The 18,807-nt window shown below is 47.1% G+C and overlaps 1 protein-coding gene across 1 annotated transcript in view; it reads right to left on the reverse strand.

The window, feature by feature from the left end:
* Positions 1 to 345: 345 nt before the first annotated feature.
* Positions 346 to 18,807, reverse strand: part of Slc25a17 (solute carrier family 25 member 17) — a 44,253-nt gene continuing 25,791 nt past the window's right edge. Inside the window, exons 5-9 of the mRNA XM_032918223.1 lie at positions 10,615 to 10,731; positions 8,695 to 8,840; positions 8,519 to 8,614; positions 5,167 to 5,249; positions 346 to 1,189 (exon numbers count right to left, since the gene is read on the reverse strand). Coding sequence (XP_032774114.1) covers positions 1,042 to 1,189; positions 5,167 to 5,249; positions 8,519 to 8,614; positions 8,695 to 8,840; positions 10,615 to 10,731 — 590 coding nt within the window. The 3' untranslated portion in view covers positions 346 to 1,041. The remainder of the gene's footprint in view (positions 1,190 to 5,166; positions 5,250 to 8,518; positions 8,615 to 8,694; positions 8,841 to 10,614; positions 10,732 to 18,807) is intronic.

Below are 18,807 nucleotides of genomic sequence, written 5' to 3' on the forward strand. Positions count from 1 at the left end.
GAGGGGTAAGGTCAATGACTATCATGGTAGAAAGGTAGGCACGGCGCCGGAGCAGTGGCTGAGAGCTCAAATCTTGAGGCACAGTCATAAGGCAGAGAGACATGGAGTGGCTTTGAAAACTCAAAGCCAGCCAGCCCCCAGTGACACGCCTCCTCCAATAAGGCCACACCTTCTAACCTTCCCAAACAGTTCCACCAACTGGTATCAAGCATTCACACGTGAGACCACAGGGCCTTTCTCATTCAAATTCACACACACACACACACACACACACACACACACACACACACACACACACACACACACACTCTTTAAGGCCTTAATAAAAGAGCAAATTTCATGAAAGTTTTGTGTGTGTGCTGACAATTTATTGAAGCTTATCTGATCAGAGCTTGCATGAATGGACATACAACATCAAGGCTTTTGTAATAAAAGACAATTTGAAATAAATATGTGTTTAAAAAAAACCTATGTCAAACACTAATGAATAATCGACATTTACAAATTTTAAGAAAATCATTTAGGTTAATAATTTTTATTTCCCCCACAGTTAAATAGCTCTCTTTAAGCAGGAGGGAGAGAGACAGACAGAAATGAAGTCATGCCCACAGCACAGTCATGATGTTATTCTTAGTGAGGGACCCTTTACCAAGATTAAGACCTAGAGAAGTATCTGAAGAGAATGGTTACAGAGTCGCCTGGAACCTGGGAGAGCATTAGGAGAGAGAAAACAAGTGGCAAAGCAGAGAGAATCCTTAGATGGAAAGTCCCCTTGAGAAAAATTAATGAATACCCACAAACTTCCATTTTTAGGGTTTCAATATTTTCATATCAGTTTAACCTCTACCCCCAAATCCAACCAAACACCATAAAAACTAAGTTGGCGGATAGGCTTAGCTGGCTATACTCCCTGTTTAGCCTTCCATGCCTTTACAGCCAATGACAGGAATGTCTGTGGTGTGGATGGAACCGGCGGGAAAGGAGGACTGTGCCTCTGCTCTGTGTGCAGCACCTGCGTCCACGCTGTCCTGTGGGCGGATCTCAGTGCTTATGTGAGCTCTTCAGGCCCATTACGGTGAAGGTAGCAGCTGTCAGTTTCTCGTACACAAGGAACATGAGGGCGGCTGTGAGCACTGTCTGGAGCAGCTTGGCCTCGAGGCCTTTGTAGAGTCCCATTATTCCAAAGCGCCTAAAAGGAAAGAGATTGGGAAAAAATAGGTTTTCTTTGTAAAAATGAGCTCTTATGTTAGATCTGCTGCCCTGAAAGGGTTTCTCTTTAGGATCAAAACAAGCCATGGAGGTCTTCAATTCCAACAATCTGCTGCTGGAGTATTTCTTAGCTTTGAAGGTGGACAGATGAAACCCAGTACAGAGGGGCCACTGATACTGTCTTTACTGTAGCTGTCATTAGCTAGTGGGGTGCTGCCAACACTGCGCTAATAGTGTGCAGAGATCTAAGACCTTCTGCGTTTAATGGGCCCTCAACTCCAGGTGTTTCAACCTAACAGCCCCCAAGTGGTAGGAAAGCCATTAATTGGTTCGGATCATTTAAACCTCAATAGAACTAAGGAAAGACACAGAAATGAAAATTGTCTGATTCTCAGACTGCCTGTACATTCGGTCCTAGGCCTCACATGAAATTCAGCCAGCACCCAATTCACTGAAACTGCTGGTTAAAATATGGATCTGCTAGCCCAGTCCAAGAATATATGACTCATTAACTTTGGGACAGGACTCAAAAATTTTGCATGTCCAACAAGCAAGCTCCCAGGCAGTGAAGAGGAGCACACTAGCCTGGGACCAGCACGTAAGAGCTCCCCAGACAAGAATGCTTTGGCTAGAACCGGAAACTCAAAGCAGATAATCACTCCAAAGCTATTTGCTGAGAGTGAATTAGTCTCTTATGCCGGTCCAGTAGCAACTCCAGCTTGTGGGTCGACGTTAAAACTAATCTGATGCCCACATCAAGCTAGTTTATATACGTGCTGTAAAAACCTATCGCCAGGCAATCATGTGACAAACAGGATGCAAGGCTGGACCTGTTCACTGACTACCCCTGTGCTCTTCAGGGTGACATCACCCACAATGGAAAACCCAGCCAGGGCTGCTGAGACTGCAGACTCTGGGGCTGCGTCCTGCAGGGAAGGTGCAGATCTACGTTGTGACGGCATTCCAGCTGGGTTTTCTTTTTTACAAACGGGATCTTCATGTAGCTTCACTTGACCTCACATTTCTTATGGAGCCAAGGTTGCTGTCAACTTTTGGTTCTTCTACCTCTATGTGTGTATATCACACCTGCTTCAGGCAATAGTGTGTGTGTGCACACGCACGTGCATGATCAAACCTTTGTTTGCACATGTAAAGCCCAGAGGTTGACTTGAATGTTTCTTTTCCTGAGACAGGGTTTCTCTGTGCAGCTCTCGCTGTCCCGGAACTTGCTCTGTAGACCAGGCTGGCCTCAAGTACTTGGGATTAAAGGTGTGAGCCATGCTGCATTGGCTAAACTGACCAAGCAAACCTTCAGGATCCAAGTGCTCCCTCCACCAGTGCCAGGAATGGACATACACTGTCACACCTGGATGTCTATGTGGGTGCTGGACACCGGACCCAGCTTCTCATGCAAGCACAGCAAACACTTTACCCACTGAGCCACACACTGCCCCTCACCCCCACCTCCTCTCTCAGAGACAGGGCTTCTCTGTAGCTCTGGCTGTCCTGGAGCTCTGTAGACTAAGCTGGCCTCAAACTCACAGAGATGTGCCTGCCTCAGCCTCCTGAGGGCTACTGTGCACAGATCACCCTGTTATTCAAATGCTGCTTTCTCTGCCCCTCTGTCTGGCTGCAATCCGGACATGGCACTGTAATGCTTATCTGAGTATCTCCTGCCTCGTGTTGTGTAACCATTGCTTCCCATTTATTCTCTGATTTGTCAAAAAAAAAGCTGATCAGCCAATGGCTGAGCAGAGGAGAGAATAGGGTGGGACTTCTGAGCCCAGCCAGGGGAGGAGGGTGAGGGGGGTAAGAGAGAGGGGGTAAGAGAGAGCGAGAGCGCGAGAGAGCGAGGGGGGAGGCGCCAGAAGAGGGCACCACAGAAACACACCTGGACCTGGGGGAGCCAGAACCATGTTAAACTGCAGTGTATCTTGGGGATTTTGGTTGAGAGGCAGTCAGAGTAGCTTAGAGGATTAACAGACTAACAACTGCTCAGCTATTGTGCTGCAAAGCTTGATTAATTAAGTCTTATAGTCTCTGTCTCACTTACTTAGCTAGCCAGGATAAAGAAAAACTATCACTTTTAAAATTGCAAAGTGCCATGTGGGTACTGGAACTAGAGCCCAGGTCCCCGGGAAGAGCAGCCAATGCTTTCAACCGCTGAGCGGTCTCTCCAGCCGCTCTTCAGGTGTTTCTTAATTACATACAATTGGAGAGACTTGTTACGTTATTTCATTATCATGACAGCAGCCATTAGCCAGATGTGGCTAATAAAAATTAAAGCAATGGGGGTTGGGGATTTAGCTCAGCGGTAGAGCGCTTGCCTAGGAAGCGCAAGGCCCTGGGTTCGGTCCCCAGCTCCGAAAAAAAGAACCGAAAAAAAAAAAAATTAAAAAAAAAAAAAATTAAAGCAATGGCTGGGCAGTGGTGGCACAGGCCTTTAGTCCCATCACTCAGGAGGCAGAGGCAGGTGGATCTCTAGGAGTTTGAGGCCAGCCTGGACTACAGAGTGAGTTCCAGGACAGTCAAGGCTACACAGAGAAACCCTGTCTTGAAACGGATTAAAACGGTGGGTTTGGTTTCTGGTGGCAGCGACAATATTCCTTGTGCCCCACAGCTCCACAAAGCTGGACAGTGCGGCGCTCGCATCACTACACACGCTGCAGCAGAATGGCAGCCATTCATCGGGCTCTGCCTCCCTCTGGCACTGGGCAAACTGCTTTCTCTACATCTGTTTCTTGACTTGCAAAATGGGAATATAATCATTTTTCTACAGGGCTGAGTGAGGACCAAACAAGACCAAGAGACAAGATGTGAAAACAGTTAATTTGCAAATTATAGGACCTCATCAATTTCCAATTGAGAACATCTTAGTTAAATCTCTTAGTGATGCCCATCTTCCTTAACCCTCTCAGTGCTGGAGAAAACTTTAATTGCTCTCAGTCTTGAGGGTCAATTGGCAATGTCTAAATTTATAATTTTGAAGTTATAAAATGTCAGAGCTGTATGTGTTCTGATTCTCTTAACTAGGTAACTGCACATAAAGGGCCTTCTCTACAGCTATGACTGCCTAACTGGACAAGGCTCAGTTATAGTCTTCACTCAGCCATGTCTGTAAAGACCCTTCAGACGGCCGGGGCACTCAGCAGTCACAGTGCACCACACCACAGGAAACCTGTACACGTCTGCAATTGTCAACAGCAAGGGGTGGGTGTGATGCTAAGGTTACGAAAAGGAGACGATGCGGCAGGACTGCCTCAAGTTTGAGGCTAGTTAGGCCAGTCAGGGCTACACTGCAAGACTCTGCCTTAAAAAAGTAAAAACAAAACAGTAAGATGTATAATTTACATATACACACACATGCACACTGAAAACATGTATACTGAAATATATATTATATAATTCTCTAGAAATGTGCATGCTTACAGTGACTACCTCTTAAGAGAGGAGAGAGAAATTTTTAGAAAATATATATGTATAATATGTGACTTTTATTGATATTTAACTGGCTTTATTTTGGTGAGTTTTCATTTTATTTATTTTTGAGACAAGTTTCCCTATGTGGCTCCAGTTGGCTTAGAACTTGCTCTGTAGATCAGGCTAGTTTCAAACTCACTGAGATCTGTCTGCCTCTGCCTCCCAAGTGAGCCTCATTCTTCTTTATTTTTTCTTGGTCCTAGGGTTTGAACCTAGACTGTACCACCAAGCTCCATTCCCAGCCTTGGGGGTTCCTTTTCAAAGGAGTCCTGCATTTATAACTAGCGAAGAATAAAGAGCTGAACTTTTCCATAATCCCAGCTGCTGTCAATTCACACTAAGCTCCTAAACTGAGAGAAACCTGACCACAGAGGAGAGAGAGGTTTCTGAGGCTGCCGCTGCACTAGCAAGAACAGCTCATGCAGCCACCCCCACCCTCCCTGGCAAAGGAGGGCTGAGAGGGAAAGCAGGGCTCACTTGACTCGTTGGTGAAGAAGAGAGAGAACATTCCGAAGACTCCCCAGTGTCCTGTTTTCTGGGTTTAGTCTATGACGTCCAAACTGGGATGGAAGGAGGGGAAAAAAAAGATAATTACTATTTGTCACTGTTTTATCTTAATTTTGTTTCTTAACAAGATTTATTTTTATATTAATCATGTACGTTAATTATGTGTGTGTCTGAGTGTGTTTGAGCACCAGTAACTTGGTCCCCAGGAGCTGGAGTCACAGGAGGCTGTGAGCCTCTCTCCACGGGAGTGCTGGAGACATGAATTTGGGTCCTCTGTGTTAAGCTACCCACCCTCTGCGATAAACTAACTATCTCTTCAGCCCCTCTTCATCTTAATTTCTACTTAGGAAATTACATTGGAGTAACACCTCCTAACACAGCGTTTATTGATAAAAAATATCCAATTAGCAATATAGAGTTTATTAATCTTTTTCAATTAAGAAAATAAAAATAAAAATATTTTTCGATAAAGAAAGCATACTTTTGGGGTTGGGGATTTAGCTTAGTGGTAGAGCGCTTGCCTATGAGGCGCAAGGCCCTGTTGGTCCCCAGCTCCGAAAAAAAAAAAAAAAAAAAAGAATACTTTTTTTCATTGTTCTGGGATTGAGCCAAAGGCCTTCAGTATGCTAAAATAGATGCCCTCACTGCTAAACTACACCCTCATCATGAGGGGCTTTCACCTTACAGAGAATTATGGGAAAATTCTATCAGCAAAGACTAAAACAAAACAGAAGCACATGCCTGGGGTGATACGCAAATGGGGGGTAACTTCCAGGTCTTTAAGACATTCTGCCTGGTAACCACTGATCAGTCAGAACACCTGAAATCTATACTCTTCAAATCAGGAATATTTATGTGAACGATAGTGAAATCCTTTCCATCAAGAGTCAATTTCACAAATAGCACATTAACAAAAACACTTTTTACGCACGGAATGTAGTGTTTTTAACTTGAGACACCACCTTCATTTTCTCTAGTAATAACTCTTTCAAATGTTCTCTCTAGAATAATTTTTTTTGGTTGGTTTTTTAGAATAAATTTTTAACAATATTTTTGTAGTGGTGGGGATCGAACCCCGGACCTTGCGCATGCTAAGTAAGCCCTGGTATAGTTGTTGACAATACACCAAGCCCCAGCACAGATCCCGAATTTGTCCACACTCTATCTCCATTGATGCTAACCTAGGCTAGGCTAACATGCCCTCGCCTGGATTACTAAAACGGTCTCTGATTAGTCCTCTTTTTCTCTCTCTTTAAAGGTAACTTTTACTTTCCTGTTGTATTGTTGTCTGGGAGGCTTATGGCCTCTGTCTGCTAACCTACTCTGCTAACCCACGCCTAGTCCTAGAAGCCTCTAGCCTCAGTACCATCTAACCTAGGCCTGGAATACCTCGTCCTCGGAGACTTGCTGCTGAATAAGCTCACCCTTTTCTTGTTTTTGAGCTCTGGTTCGTTCTAATTCAACTCAGCTTTCTGGCTCAAACTCCTCTTCTAGCTGGCTTAATCTGGCTTTCCTCTTGGCTTCTGAATTCTGCTTGACCTCAAACTAACTGGTCCCTTCTCATTCTCTGGCTCATTCTGTCTTTACCTGTGTCTAGCTTGCTCTCTTCACTGTCTCTGCACAACTGTCCCGGTAAAGCTGCCTCCTCCTCCCTCTCTGTGCAGCTCTACTCTCCCTCTCGACTCCACTGCCCTCCATGAACTCTGCTGTATTCCTGGACTGTGTTTCCTTTCTCCTGTACGTCTCTCTCTCCCTTAAGTAGCTTCCTTTTCCTCTCTCATCTCTTGAGAATTGGGCATATCCTATTCTGTCAAATCTTTCTCTGGTTCCTTACTTTGCCTGATACTTAGACATAGCTTTCAAACATGGTGCTTCCTTCTACAAACTAACTTCACCTTCATCGTTTGGGATTAAAGGTGAGGTCTAAAGGCCGGTCTGTATTCCAGCCAGAGGGACTAAAGGTGTGTGCTAAGGGCTGAGCCACGCCACAACTAGAAATAGGTTCATAGCCTGTAACAGTGGAGGATGAACCTGTGTGCACGCAGAGGTGAAGCAAGGCCTCTGCTGCCTTCTTCTCTGGATCCCAGCCTTCATGCCATAAGATGGTTCTCACTGACCCAGAAGCTTGTCATTTGGGCGAGGCTGGCTGGCTAGCCAGCTCTTGAGATCTGCCTGTCTCTACCCCCATACTTCCCCAACCCCATGCTGGGGTTACAGGCACAGAAGCCGGCCTGACTCTTTACGCAGATCTGGAGATCTGAACTCAGGTTCATATCTTTGCAGAGCAAACATTCTTATCCAGGCTCTACCTCTCAGCTCATCAATCCACTGTAGAAGAGCCACACAGCCGTCCAGAATAGTATATCAGATCACACAGCTTCCCAACTTAAAAGTCCTCCAGAGGCTTACTGCTGGGCTGAGAATAAAATCTTCCCATCCGCTTTCCTCACCCACAGCTACCTTTCCTGTAATTATCCCAGTTTCATGCTGGGCAAGCGTCCCCTGGCCACAGTGGCCACCTTTCAGTTTCTAAGATGAAGCAAGCTCTTGATGCCTCTCCCTTTTCCCGATAAGTAGTCCTCCCTCTTCCCGATAAGTAGTCCTCCCTCTTCTCGATAAGTAGTCCTCCCTCTTCCCGATAAGTAGTCCCCCCTCTTCCCGATATGTAGTCCTCCCTCTTCCTGATATGTAGTCCTCCCTCTTCCCGATAAGTTGGACAGCACAGCTTCAAACTCCCTTGCATCTTGATTTTAGTGTGCTTCTCAGAGATTCGGGGATCCAGCCAAACACCTAGGAAGAACCCCCGCCCTGCTCCTCTTCAGTAAGCCAGTGCGGCTTCCATCTGTCCTGTGACAGCTGACTCAGACCGGAATAATTACCTGGTTCTTTCACTTGCCGTCTCCATGAGGACAGGACTACACTGTACCCCAGCTTCTTGCAGAGTGTCTAAAAATGTCTGAATGTATAAACAAGCATCTCAAAGTGCTTTGGAAAAGTTAAATTGTTAACTACCTGTGAGTGAACTACAGAAGTTAACCTCTAATTGTATCAAGGATCGTCCCCTCCATGGCAAACAACGTGAATGAAAAGAAGGAGAACTTGGGATGTCCTGAGTCTTTTCACACGTTCGGTTTTTCTGAGACCATACACTACTAAGAAATCCCAATGTAAACCTCATTCCATGTCATGCAGAAAGTCAGCCAAAAGCCTGGTTAGCAAAATGTCACACACAGAGAAAAATGGTCAAGCCCACACAGGCACAGCACCCGCATTGTTGCTTTAGGAATCACTGGACTCTCTTTAGGAGAACCCCAGCACTCACCCTCAGAATCGACTGTACTGTCTGCATGGGGTAGGTGACTGTGGTGGCAATCGCTTTGGCTACTGCGCCAATGATGAACACGTCCAGAGAAGAGAGCTGCAGAGTGGAGGAGCGGCCATTTTAGTCAAACAAGGAAACAGGCCTGTCTAGCAGACAATTTTAAAATTAGGGATTACCTTCGTCCGCTTCTTTAAAAGCTGCCGTTTTAAGCCTTCATAGAACATGAATTGGATGGCAGGGTTGAAGACCAACAGCAAGGAGGGAAAGGTGCCATTCCACAGAGCCAAGATCCCTTCATCTCGAATGATCTGGTGGAATGCATCTAAGCAAGAAGTCAGGCTTTTGAAAAGCACCACGACAGTGCCCTAACTAGAAAAGACATTTATTCTGTTCAAATGGGTCCAGAGAGAAACTATCCTTTCACTAATATTTGGGGGCAGATAGATTCCCTATTAGGTACCTTTCTGTCCATCTGTTTTTGTTTTTAAAGATGTCCCTGCTATGTAACCCAGTATGGCCTTGAACACTGGCTCTTCCTGCCTCAGACAACAGGTGTGGGCTGCCAGGCACTGGAGTTAACTTCTTTTTTTTTTTTTTTTTTTTTTTTTTTTTTTTTTTTTTCGAGCTGGGGACCGACCAGGGCCTGCGCTTCCTAGGCAAGCGCTCTACCACTGAGCTAAATCCCCAACCCCTGGAGTTAACTTCTAATAACCGTCAGAATGCGATGGCAGCCCCCGTCCCATGAACTTCCCTGACGATCATGGCTTAGCGCGCTGCACTGTCAGCACAGCTGGGAACCGCGTATTGTACAGAACTGTAAACTGTAGACTATGTGTTGTCTCACAAGGCCAAGCATAACTCAAGAGAAGATCCTCTCTGGAAACCTATGGCCAAGGACTTACAAGAGAACCACTTCTGCACCAGAGGAAATGCATGAGAAACGAGAGCCTGGCCATACGGCTTTACTAAAAAGCGGAAGCCAGGCGGTGTGTGGTGGCACACTCTGGCAGTCCAGCCCTCTGGAGACTAAGGCAGGTGGGTCAAGACGGCAAAGCCAGCTTTACATTGAGGGCTTGCCTTATAAGAGCAGAAGTTTAAGCCATCAGCTACTATCCTGGATCCAAAGGCATCTTCATTAAAAGGTGTAATGTTCTTTAAAAATATGAACTGGGGCCGGTGTACCGTAAGGGTCTACGTCACTAGCACAGGGGAGGCTACAAGGCAGGAGGATCTTAAGTGTGAGGCCAGCCTCGGTTACATAGTGAGTCTGTTTCAAAGACAGTACCAGGCTGGTGTGGTGGGTCACCCCTGTAATTTCAGCACTTTGAGGCCTCAAAGTGTTCAAGGCCAACCTGGCAAACAGCAAAACTCTTGTCTCAAAAAACTAAAGCTTGATCTGGGACATAACTCAGTAGACTGCTTGCCTAGAATACATAAAGCCACGGGTTCAGTCTCTAGCGTGGCCCTGTGATGCACTCCTGAGATCCCCAAGACACAGAGGCAGGAGGATCAAGGACATCTTCAGGTATGAGTATGGCACCAGCCTAGGCTATCAGAGACTGTCTTAAAAACAAAACAAAACCCCAAACCAAAACAACAATAACACAGTTTACTTTAGGGGTAGAATGTTTGCCCAGCACACTTGAGGCCCTAGGTTTAATACCTAGAAAAAATTAAATAAAAACCCACATACTCAGGGTTGGGGATTTAGCTCAGTGGTAGAGTGCTTGCCTAGCAAGCACAAGGCCCTGGGTTCGGTCCCCAGCTCCGGAAAAAACAAAACAAACAAACAAAAAAAAAAACCCCACATACTCCCCGCCTCCCCCGCTATGCCTTAGGAATAGTCCAGGCCTCTACTCCTAGTCGTAGGCCTGTTGCCAGGCAAGCTGCAGCCGCACCACAGGTGCCCTCTTGTGCTGTACCATTGTTAGGGGAACCTTCAGGGCTGAGACTCAGCCTCGGGCAGCCCAGATGAGTTCCTATCAACCACAGATACACAGGCAAACTGTGGTTTCCTGGCATTTGAGCTGTCTGCTAGGCAGCTTTAGGGTGGGAGTAGAGTCCAGACAGAAGGGACACATGTCAGAGACACCTACCGATGATGCCTTTGTAGTTAGTTGGTATGATGTCTTCGTTCCGAAACTTTGCCCCCTGCAGCTTCAGCCTGGTGTTCACCACCCAGAGCGGAGTGGTTAGCAACACGTTCACCACGCCTTAAGAAAGAGAGAGACGCCTGAGAGCACAGCACTGCCTCCTAACCGTCACGGTCTTCAGTCACACCAATATGCCTTTACAGTCTGCCGCTGACCTCGGGTGAGGATTATCTTTGCTGGGGGCACAACACGCGCTGCTGTCATTAGAAGCCTGGCTGACAGCACTGCCTCCTCAGACAGAGTGGAGCACTTCCTTCCTCGCTCGGTGAAGGCAATCATTTGTGGATTTTTTTTTAAAAAAAAATAAGGACTCAAAATGGTGATTTGGGAATGGGGATTTAACTCAGGGATAGATCGATTGTCTAACACATGCAAGGACTGGTTTAATGACCAGCAGTGCAAAACAAAACAAGGTGGCAGTTTGGTATAGTTTTAAACACAACTGTTATATAACAGCTTCAGAGAGGGAGAATTCTGTTAACACCATGCTAAGTCCATGTCAGAGTCAGAGAAAACAACAGCCCACTCTCATGTAAGTAGCACAGGGTTTTAAACAAGTATGATCTGGTACTATGGGTGACAGGTGGGAGGACAGACTGACATTTCCAAGTGCTTCGACTGGGACCAAAAGCTCACAGAAGAGCTCATCACTCAGAGCATTAGGACAGCTAGCAGCAGGCAATGGTTACAAAGTGTCACAAAATAGCAGGGGCGCTCCAGGAGCACTGTGACCCTTACAACATGAACATCTACCTTGGCCCCACGGGGCTGCCTCAGAGCAGCACAGTGAGCCAGGTGCTTCTCTGAAAACACATGGTCCCAATTTAACAGCGTCTTGAGAAACTAAAACGTCTCACGGTCCTGAAATGATTAAAGAAAATATCACATAGGATTGCAACAAAATGCCTGACAAATGGTGTCCACTTTATAACTACAGGTCAACCAAGGGACAGGCAGTAATGGAACTGTCAGGAGCCAGCTGAGCCCTGAGGAACATACAGGAACAATCCTAAAGGAGAAAAGGAAACCCTCTAACCCCCACTCTGCTAAAAGTCCTTTAAACACAGCACAGAGGCAAAAACATGTTTTCATGTAAGGAATCTCAAAACACCCTACAGAGAAAACAGTTTAATCAAGGATAGACTTTGTGAAGGCCGCTAGAGACTCAAATCATAAAGTTCCCAGAGCAAGATGTTTTTCTGCTTATTTTCCAGGAGCACTGTACCAGCCCATTTCCCAAGTAGAAGTCAGCACCAAGTAATCGTATGAGTAGCATTTCTACAGAGTCACATAATACCAAGAAGCTATCTGCAGCTCTGACCCTATTCATACACTGTCTCAAGGCATTGGCCACAGTCTGAAAACCCTGTGCCTGCCACAGGAGATCCTTGCTAGACTCTTTCAAAGGCACCAGTGCCCCACAGCCTATCTGCCCAGAGTTCAGAATGGATGCCTACTTGATGTGAGGTCCACTTCACTTCAGAGACAAATCAGTATCTGGGAAAAACAGGCCAGAAAATGCAGTGTCTGTGGCTTCTCCTCCGCCCCCCTCCCCTACCTCAGAGAAAGAGAGCACAGGAGAGCTTGGAGCCCACGGATGCCACGGCAGTGTGTGTACCTTCCCAAACAAGTGAAGCACACTGCCCATCAGGCAGATTCTTCAGAGACCAAAGCGTCCTTCAGGCTCTATTCAAGAAGTAGGTGTACACAAAACACTTACAGAGCCACAGAGCCAAGACTGAGACTCAGCCGTTACAAGGCTCTGCTTCCATGTTCCCATTGTTAGTACGGCAGGAAGACTGAAAGGTTCTGAGGACAGCCTCAAGTACCAAGTGCGCCACAATACCGAAATGAAGGGCCCGAAGGTCGCTGCAAAGCTTAGCATCTGGAGGACAAAGTGCTGCCTGCATCCTGAGTCAGAACGGACGGAGAGGCGCCTTTTTACCGCGATCATTTTATGAATTCTGGGGTAGAATATGCTCAAAAATACTTGACAATGCTCTTCAAAAACTTCACAAAAAACTGCAACTTACATAATCAAGCAAATGGCAGCCTTCCAGAGCTACTCATGACTAACGTCAGTTCCTAAGAACACGCCACGCGGGCAGACCCTCAAGGGTGCACTCCTGAGTTCTCATTAACACTCTCCTTTCCTGAGAGCAGGGGTGACTCTTCTTTTGAGTATCATGAATCTGCCTGTTCTTTTCCTTGTCAATAACAAATCACTTATGAGAAAGCAGAACCAAAATCAAGAGCTGTGAAACGCTAACTAAACACACAAAAACCATTCAGCCATCCAGGTGAAGGGGCAGGAAGCCCACAGCACCCTCCCATCCAGGCGATGGGGCCACAGCATCCCTGACTCAGCAGTATCACAGTAATTTTCAAATGTGGGCTCTTGGAGTCTGGGAGAGGCTTCACTCCGGTGTTCCCTTATTTGCCTAAAGATGACATCCTTGAGTGTCACAGGAGAGAAAAAGTGGGTTGTGTTACTACCCCTGGCTAGCCTGTCACAAACTGCAATCTGTCTCCCTGACAACTCACTTCCAGGGAGAATTACACAAACCGCTCTGGTCTCTAAAAGTCATTTTCTACCACTCAAAAACGACTCTTGGACAAAGAAGGGTGCATAGGTTATTGTGTAGCCATGGACCGAGGTTGCTTCTGGGCAGTTTAAGTCCATCTGTTCTACTGCACATCTGTGCGTCCCTCTCCAGAGAGGAAGGGAGTATTTGTGACTTTCATTTGCCACTTTGTATATCATTCTAGCATTTTTGGGGGGTGGGGATTGCTGTTGTGTGTATCTTTTCCCTTGTTAACCTGCCCGGTGACCACTCAGTTCAGAAACCTTTCCAGGGTAAAGAAGCAGCTGCTGTTCGGCCTCACAGCAGGCATAACCGGGACACGGCAGTTTACATCTGAAATCTTGAAAATAAACAGCTTTGTTCAAGGGAGAAGATGAAAATGTGTCTCAGACGCACAGCTGAAAAGAGTGTGTGATGGCAGCTGAGGCAGGAGAATGTCCAGGGCTGGGGAGATGGGAGTTCAGATCCTCAGCACCCCAATAAACAGCTAGACATGAATGGCTGTACATGCCGTGTGTGTGTGTGTGTGTGTGTGTGTGTGTGTGTGTGTGTGTGTGTGTGTGTCTAGTCTATCCAGAAATGTGTGGGCTCCAGGCTCTGTGAAAGAACCCCATCTCAAGGGAACATAGCAGAGAGCTATAGAAGGTGACATTCAATGTGTTCTGGCCTGTACAAACATGAATGAACTCGGGGGTGCACGCACATGCATACACGCATGCATGCACACACACACATACACACACACACACACACACACACACACACACACACACACGCTACTTAAGTAAGTAAATTTTAAAAAGAGAAAGAAAATGGCAAATCAAGGTTGGGAGGCTGAAGCAGGAGGATCATGAGTCTTATAGTGACTCATCTCAAAAATCGATTCTTGCCCCCTCAAGACAAAATGAAATAAAACAAAATGGTAGATGAAAGCCTCAAGTCTAAGCCATTGTCTCCCTAGAGATAGTGCAGCAAGAGCAAACCCGGCTGGCCAGATTAAGGCAGAGGCAGGAAGTATGTTGTCAGCTCTCAAAGCAGTGGCAACTGGCATTCAAAACTGCTGCTCCAAATTCCAGTTCAGAAGCAGGGCACACACTGTCTGTGAGGCTCTGGTCCCGCATTCTTCCAGCTATGTCTACTGGAGCTCTCTGCAGAAATAAACTTCTAAGTCTCAAACAGACTCTGAGTAACAGCAAAGCCTGAGGTTCTCAGAAACCAAGGATCGCAAACCCTTGGGGGTCCAAATGACCCCTTTGCAGGCCTCTCTCTAAGTGTTGCTGAAAACCACTGGAAAACCCAGATATTTACACTACGATTCAGGATTCCTAACAGTAGTAAAATACAGTTATGAAGTATCAGTGAAAATAATTGTATGGTGGGGGCCCACAACACGAGAACTGTGTTAAAGAGTCGTAGCGTTAGGAAGGCTGAGGACCTGGAAAGCTGGGCCAAGCTCTCCTCAGAGAAAGGGAACTTGTTTCTCCGGAGCTAACACAGTGACAGGGCTCAGAGAAAAGATAGTTCTCATTACTGCAAGAATGGGTACGGATTAAGATACAAAAATGTGTCATGGGGAGAAGTTTAAAATCATGTCATTCCCGAGGGCTTCTGAACGGTCAGAAAGAAGGTGTTCTAACACAGAGCCTCAGGACCGCAATTGTGAAGTCTCCGATTTCGGGTTCTGGGTACAAGTACGCTGGCACTTTAAGGTGTTTCTTTGTTGTGTGCTACTGTGAGGGATGCTGTGGGGGACAACTGTCCTCCGGCCACAGTGTGGTCACCACTATTTCCATTTCTCTTAGGTTTATTTACTCATGTATGTACTTGTGTGACCCTAGGCAGAGCATGTAAGGACAGGAGCCAGGGGAGGCCAGAAGAGAGCCTGATGCCCTGGAATTGGAGTTACAGACAGTTGTGAGCCTGAGTAATCTTGTGGGTGCTGGGAACTGAACCTGGGTCCTCGGCGAGAACAGCAAGTGCTCTTGATCACTGAGGCATCCCTCCAGCTTTGGTCCTCACTCACAGAAGACGGGATGGACCATGGGACCCTCGTCTTAGACTGCAGCCCAACCCTCCACGACCCCTCCCTCAGCTGTACGCAACCTGCCCAAGCTGCACGCGGTCTTAAGAAATGCTAAAATATACAGGAAATCAAGTTTGACTAGAGGAGTTACTTGTTTACGCAGCTTTCGGGAAGTGGTCTGGGAAGTGGTCGTCCTGCTGGCGGGAGACTTCCTGGTGATGTATCTGTCGTGCAGCCACCACAGTCTTATGACAGACAGCTCGGTATGCTCCTCTAAGGAAGGCCAATAGACTCATCTGTCCACCAGGCTGCACTTGGGAGCCCTCGCTGATCTGAGCAGACATCTGAGTGCACCTCCTCAGGGAAAGTCCTACCACACCTGGTGCTCAGACAGGGACCGTAAGGCCAAAGGAGAGCTTGGAAGGATGCACTGCTCCTGCAGTGTGGGGAAAGCATCAAAGGAAGCTAACCCCTCTGCTGTGCAGCATCTTGGGCTGAAGAGGGAGAGGATTCCTACACTGCCCATGCCCTGTGGTAGGGAACAGCATGCCTTCTTGCTAGAGTTAGTTACCTTGTTCTTGCCTCGCAACCAAGGCTGCTCTGTCTGTGGGGTAACCCCAGAGGGCCTGTCTTCCTCTGTGTGGTAGAATGCCACACTTCTTATCACATGAGTGTTGGGACATCTCCAAAATGGCTGACAGATAGAGAATGATGGGGATCCCTGAACTGTGCAGGCAGGGGATGGAACTGTAAGCAGGCTGTGGCAGCAGTGGGGAGGAGCTTTGCTGTGAGTGACAGACAGCAGTAAGGCTCAGCTGTCTGCATCCAAAAGCATTACCGTGAGAAAGGGATGTGCAGTAGCCTCTGAGCTGGCAGGAAAAGAGGGAGAAAAGGATGTGGTAGAGGGCTTGGCTACTGGGGAGAGATGAGGGAAAGACAGGACAAATTAGACCTGCGCTTGTTGTGGCCTGGATGAATGTCTTCATCGGTTCATGTATCTGCACGCGTGGTCTTTAGTTGGTCACACTGTCTGGGGAGGTTACGGGACCACTTTAGGGTGTGGAGCCTTGCTGGAGGAGGGTTTGTAGCCTTACCCTACTTCCAGCTCATTCTCTGCTTCCTGCTCCTAACTGTCTTGCCTCCTTCACTCTTCAAGCACGCTCAGCACAGTGGTCAACGGTTTCATGTTAGAACACAAGTGAGAGCCTTGAGCTGCTGTTGAGGGCCCTCCAGTCGCTTCCTACCTCTTGTCCTGTGAAGTGCTACATGACCTGGTCCTCTGTTCTCTGCAGCCACATTGGCCTCTGCTCTGTTCCAGAACATTCCTGCCATGTTTCTGCCTGTCTATATCACCTCCTTTAAAATAGCCACAATGACCTAGGCGGTGAGGTAAACACCTTTAAAGCAGACGGATCTCTGCAAATTCAAGCCCAGCTGGTCTACAGAGCTAGTTCTAGGACAGCCAACAATACAAAAGGAAACCCTGTCCAGAAACCAAACCAAACAAAAAAGAAACAAAAGGGGAAAAGCCACGCTGTCTAAACCAGTCCCTTGGCCAGCCACACTCTCCACCCTCCTCTGATTAGATCTGCCCTTGGTCCTGATGCTCTAACAGGCTGCACATTACCTTTATCTTCCTGATTGTCTGTCTTGCCCCACGGGACTATAAGCCTCCTGAGGACCAGGATTCTCATTTTACTCAGGACCGTTGTCCTTGCCACAAGGACCAAGGTCAACAGAAGCAGTGGCAGACATGACACCCAGAAGAATGGTTTTAGGGGCTGAGCCAGGTACCAGAAGTTATAAGTGTAAAGGATTCCTACAACTCAAGAACGCAAAGACCATAGCTTGGTTTTTAAAAGAAAGAAAGAAAGGAAGGAAGGAAGGAAGGAAGGAAAGGAAGGAAGGAAGGAAAGGAAGGAAGGAAAGGAAGGAAGGAAGGAAAGGAAGGAAGGAAGGAAGGAAGGAAGGAAGGAAAGGAAGGAAGGAAAGGAAGGAAGGAAGGAAGGAAGGAAGGAAGGAAGGAAGGAAAGCAAGCAAGCAGGCAGGCCAAGAACTTGAAAGGGCACTCCTGTAGAGATAATATACAAACATGCAATGGATACACAGAGAACACCGGACAAAGCAAACACACACTGGTTAGGGTGACGGTCAGCACAAGAGAGAAAGTGGTGAGGAGAGAAGAGTGTGAGAAACCTACATACGATCACTGGACCATAACGGTACACCTGGCATGGACGCTGCCCCAAAGCAGACAGAGGACTGCAGCTGCGACGACACTGAACTCACCCAGCCACAGTCACTCTGCCCTCCATGCAGCACTGACTCAGCCTTCACTGTGAACGCAGGCATAGAACAAGTCTCCTCGTCGTGCATCTAGACACCACTGCCTGTCCAGCACCACCCACAAGGCACACGCCAGTGATTACGTGTTCCTTCAAGTAAAATGGGTATCACCCTATAAAGCAGCAAAGTAGGTCAGAACCTCACAGTCACATACCAGAAGAAGCAGGACCTAGGACGTACCAGACCAAAAAAGGTGAAACACCCTTACCTGAGCCTCATGAAGGAGACGTTGACACTATACCATTGACAGTCCCCACTAACCGATCATCTGACCATCGGGCGTGTGCCATGGGACTAGAGTAGGCAGCAGAGACGTTCTAGGCACTTTAGGGGCTTCAGCCCTGCTCTGTGCCACTGCTGACACAGCCTACTCCCATGGCCATCTGATAGTCTACTAGTGTGTCACCGGGGCCTGCCTCTCACTCCTGCAGCCTCCACAGGCCAGCCCTCTCATCAGCACCCTCACTCTCCTCAGGCTCAGGTCAAGCCTGTGAGGTCTGCAGTCTGGCTCTGTGCTAGCAGCATCTCTAGCAGGACACATTGGCTAACACGGCACCCCGGAATCTGTTTACACCCATCCCCCTGCCTCCACCTCTTTAACCCTCTGTCCCCTAGTGCTCACACACATCATTACAGTTGATTACAATGTGAGCTCTAAAGAGTATATCAGTGGCTAAGATCACAACAAAAGAACTGCCAGCTACCAAGGGAAATTGGGACACAGCAAATTACAGCCAATGAAACTGACGGAGCTTGTAAATTTATTGTTATTAAAAAATTCTGACATTGTAAAAAGACATTAATGTATCCATCATTGCTTCCGACATAACATGCTCATGACAGTTACGCATGATCCTATAGCTCCACTTGGGGACATATATACATAAGTACTTGAGAGGAGGGCATCTTTTAAGATGCCCTGCCCATGGGAGTAGGTTGTTCATGAAGCACTGTTCACAACAGTAAGTGCTGGATGCCACCCAAGTGTCCATTAGCAGATGAATGGATTCACACAACGTGATGGATTCATACAGCTGAGTATTATCTAGACATACAAAGGGACATGTCTGTCAAATGCTACAATATACTTGAATCTCGGGGATACTACTGAGTGAAATAAGTCCACTACAAAAGACAAATACGATACAATTTCACTCACACACAGTAGCTAATGTAGTCAAA

Source organism: Rattus rattus, chromosome 1 (genome assembly GCF_011064425.1).
Source record: "Rattus rattus isolate New Zealand chromosome 1, Rrattus_CSIRO_v1, whole genome shotgun sequence".
Lineage (NCBI taxonomy): Eukaryota > Metazoa > Chordata > Mammalia > Rodentia > Muridae > Rattus > Rattus rattus.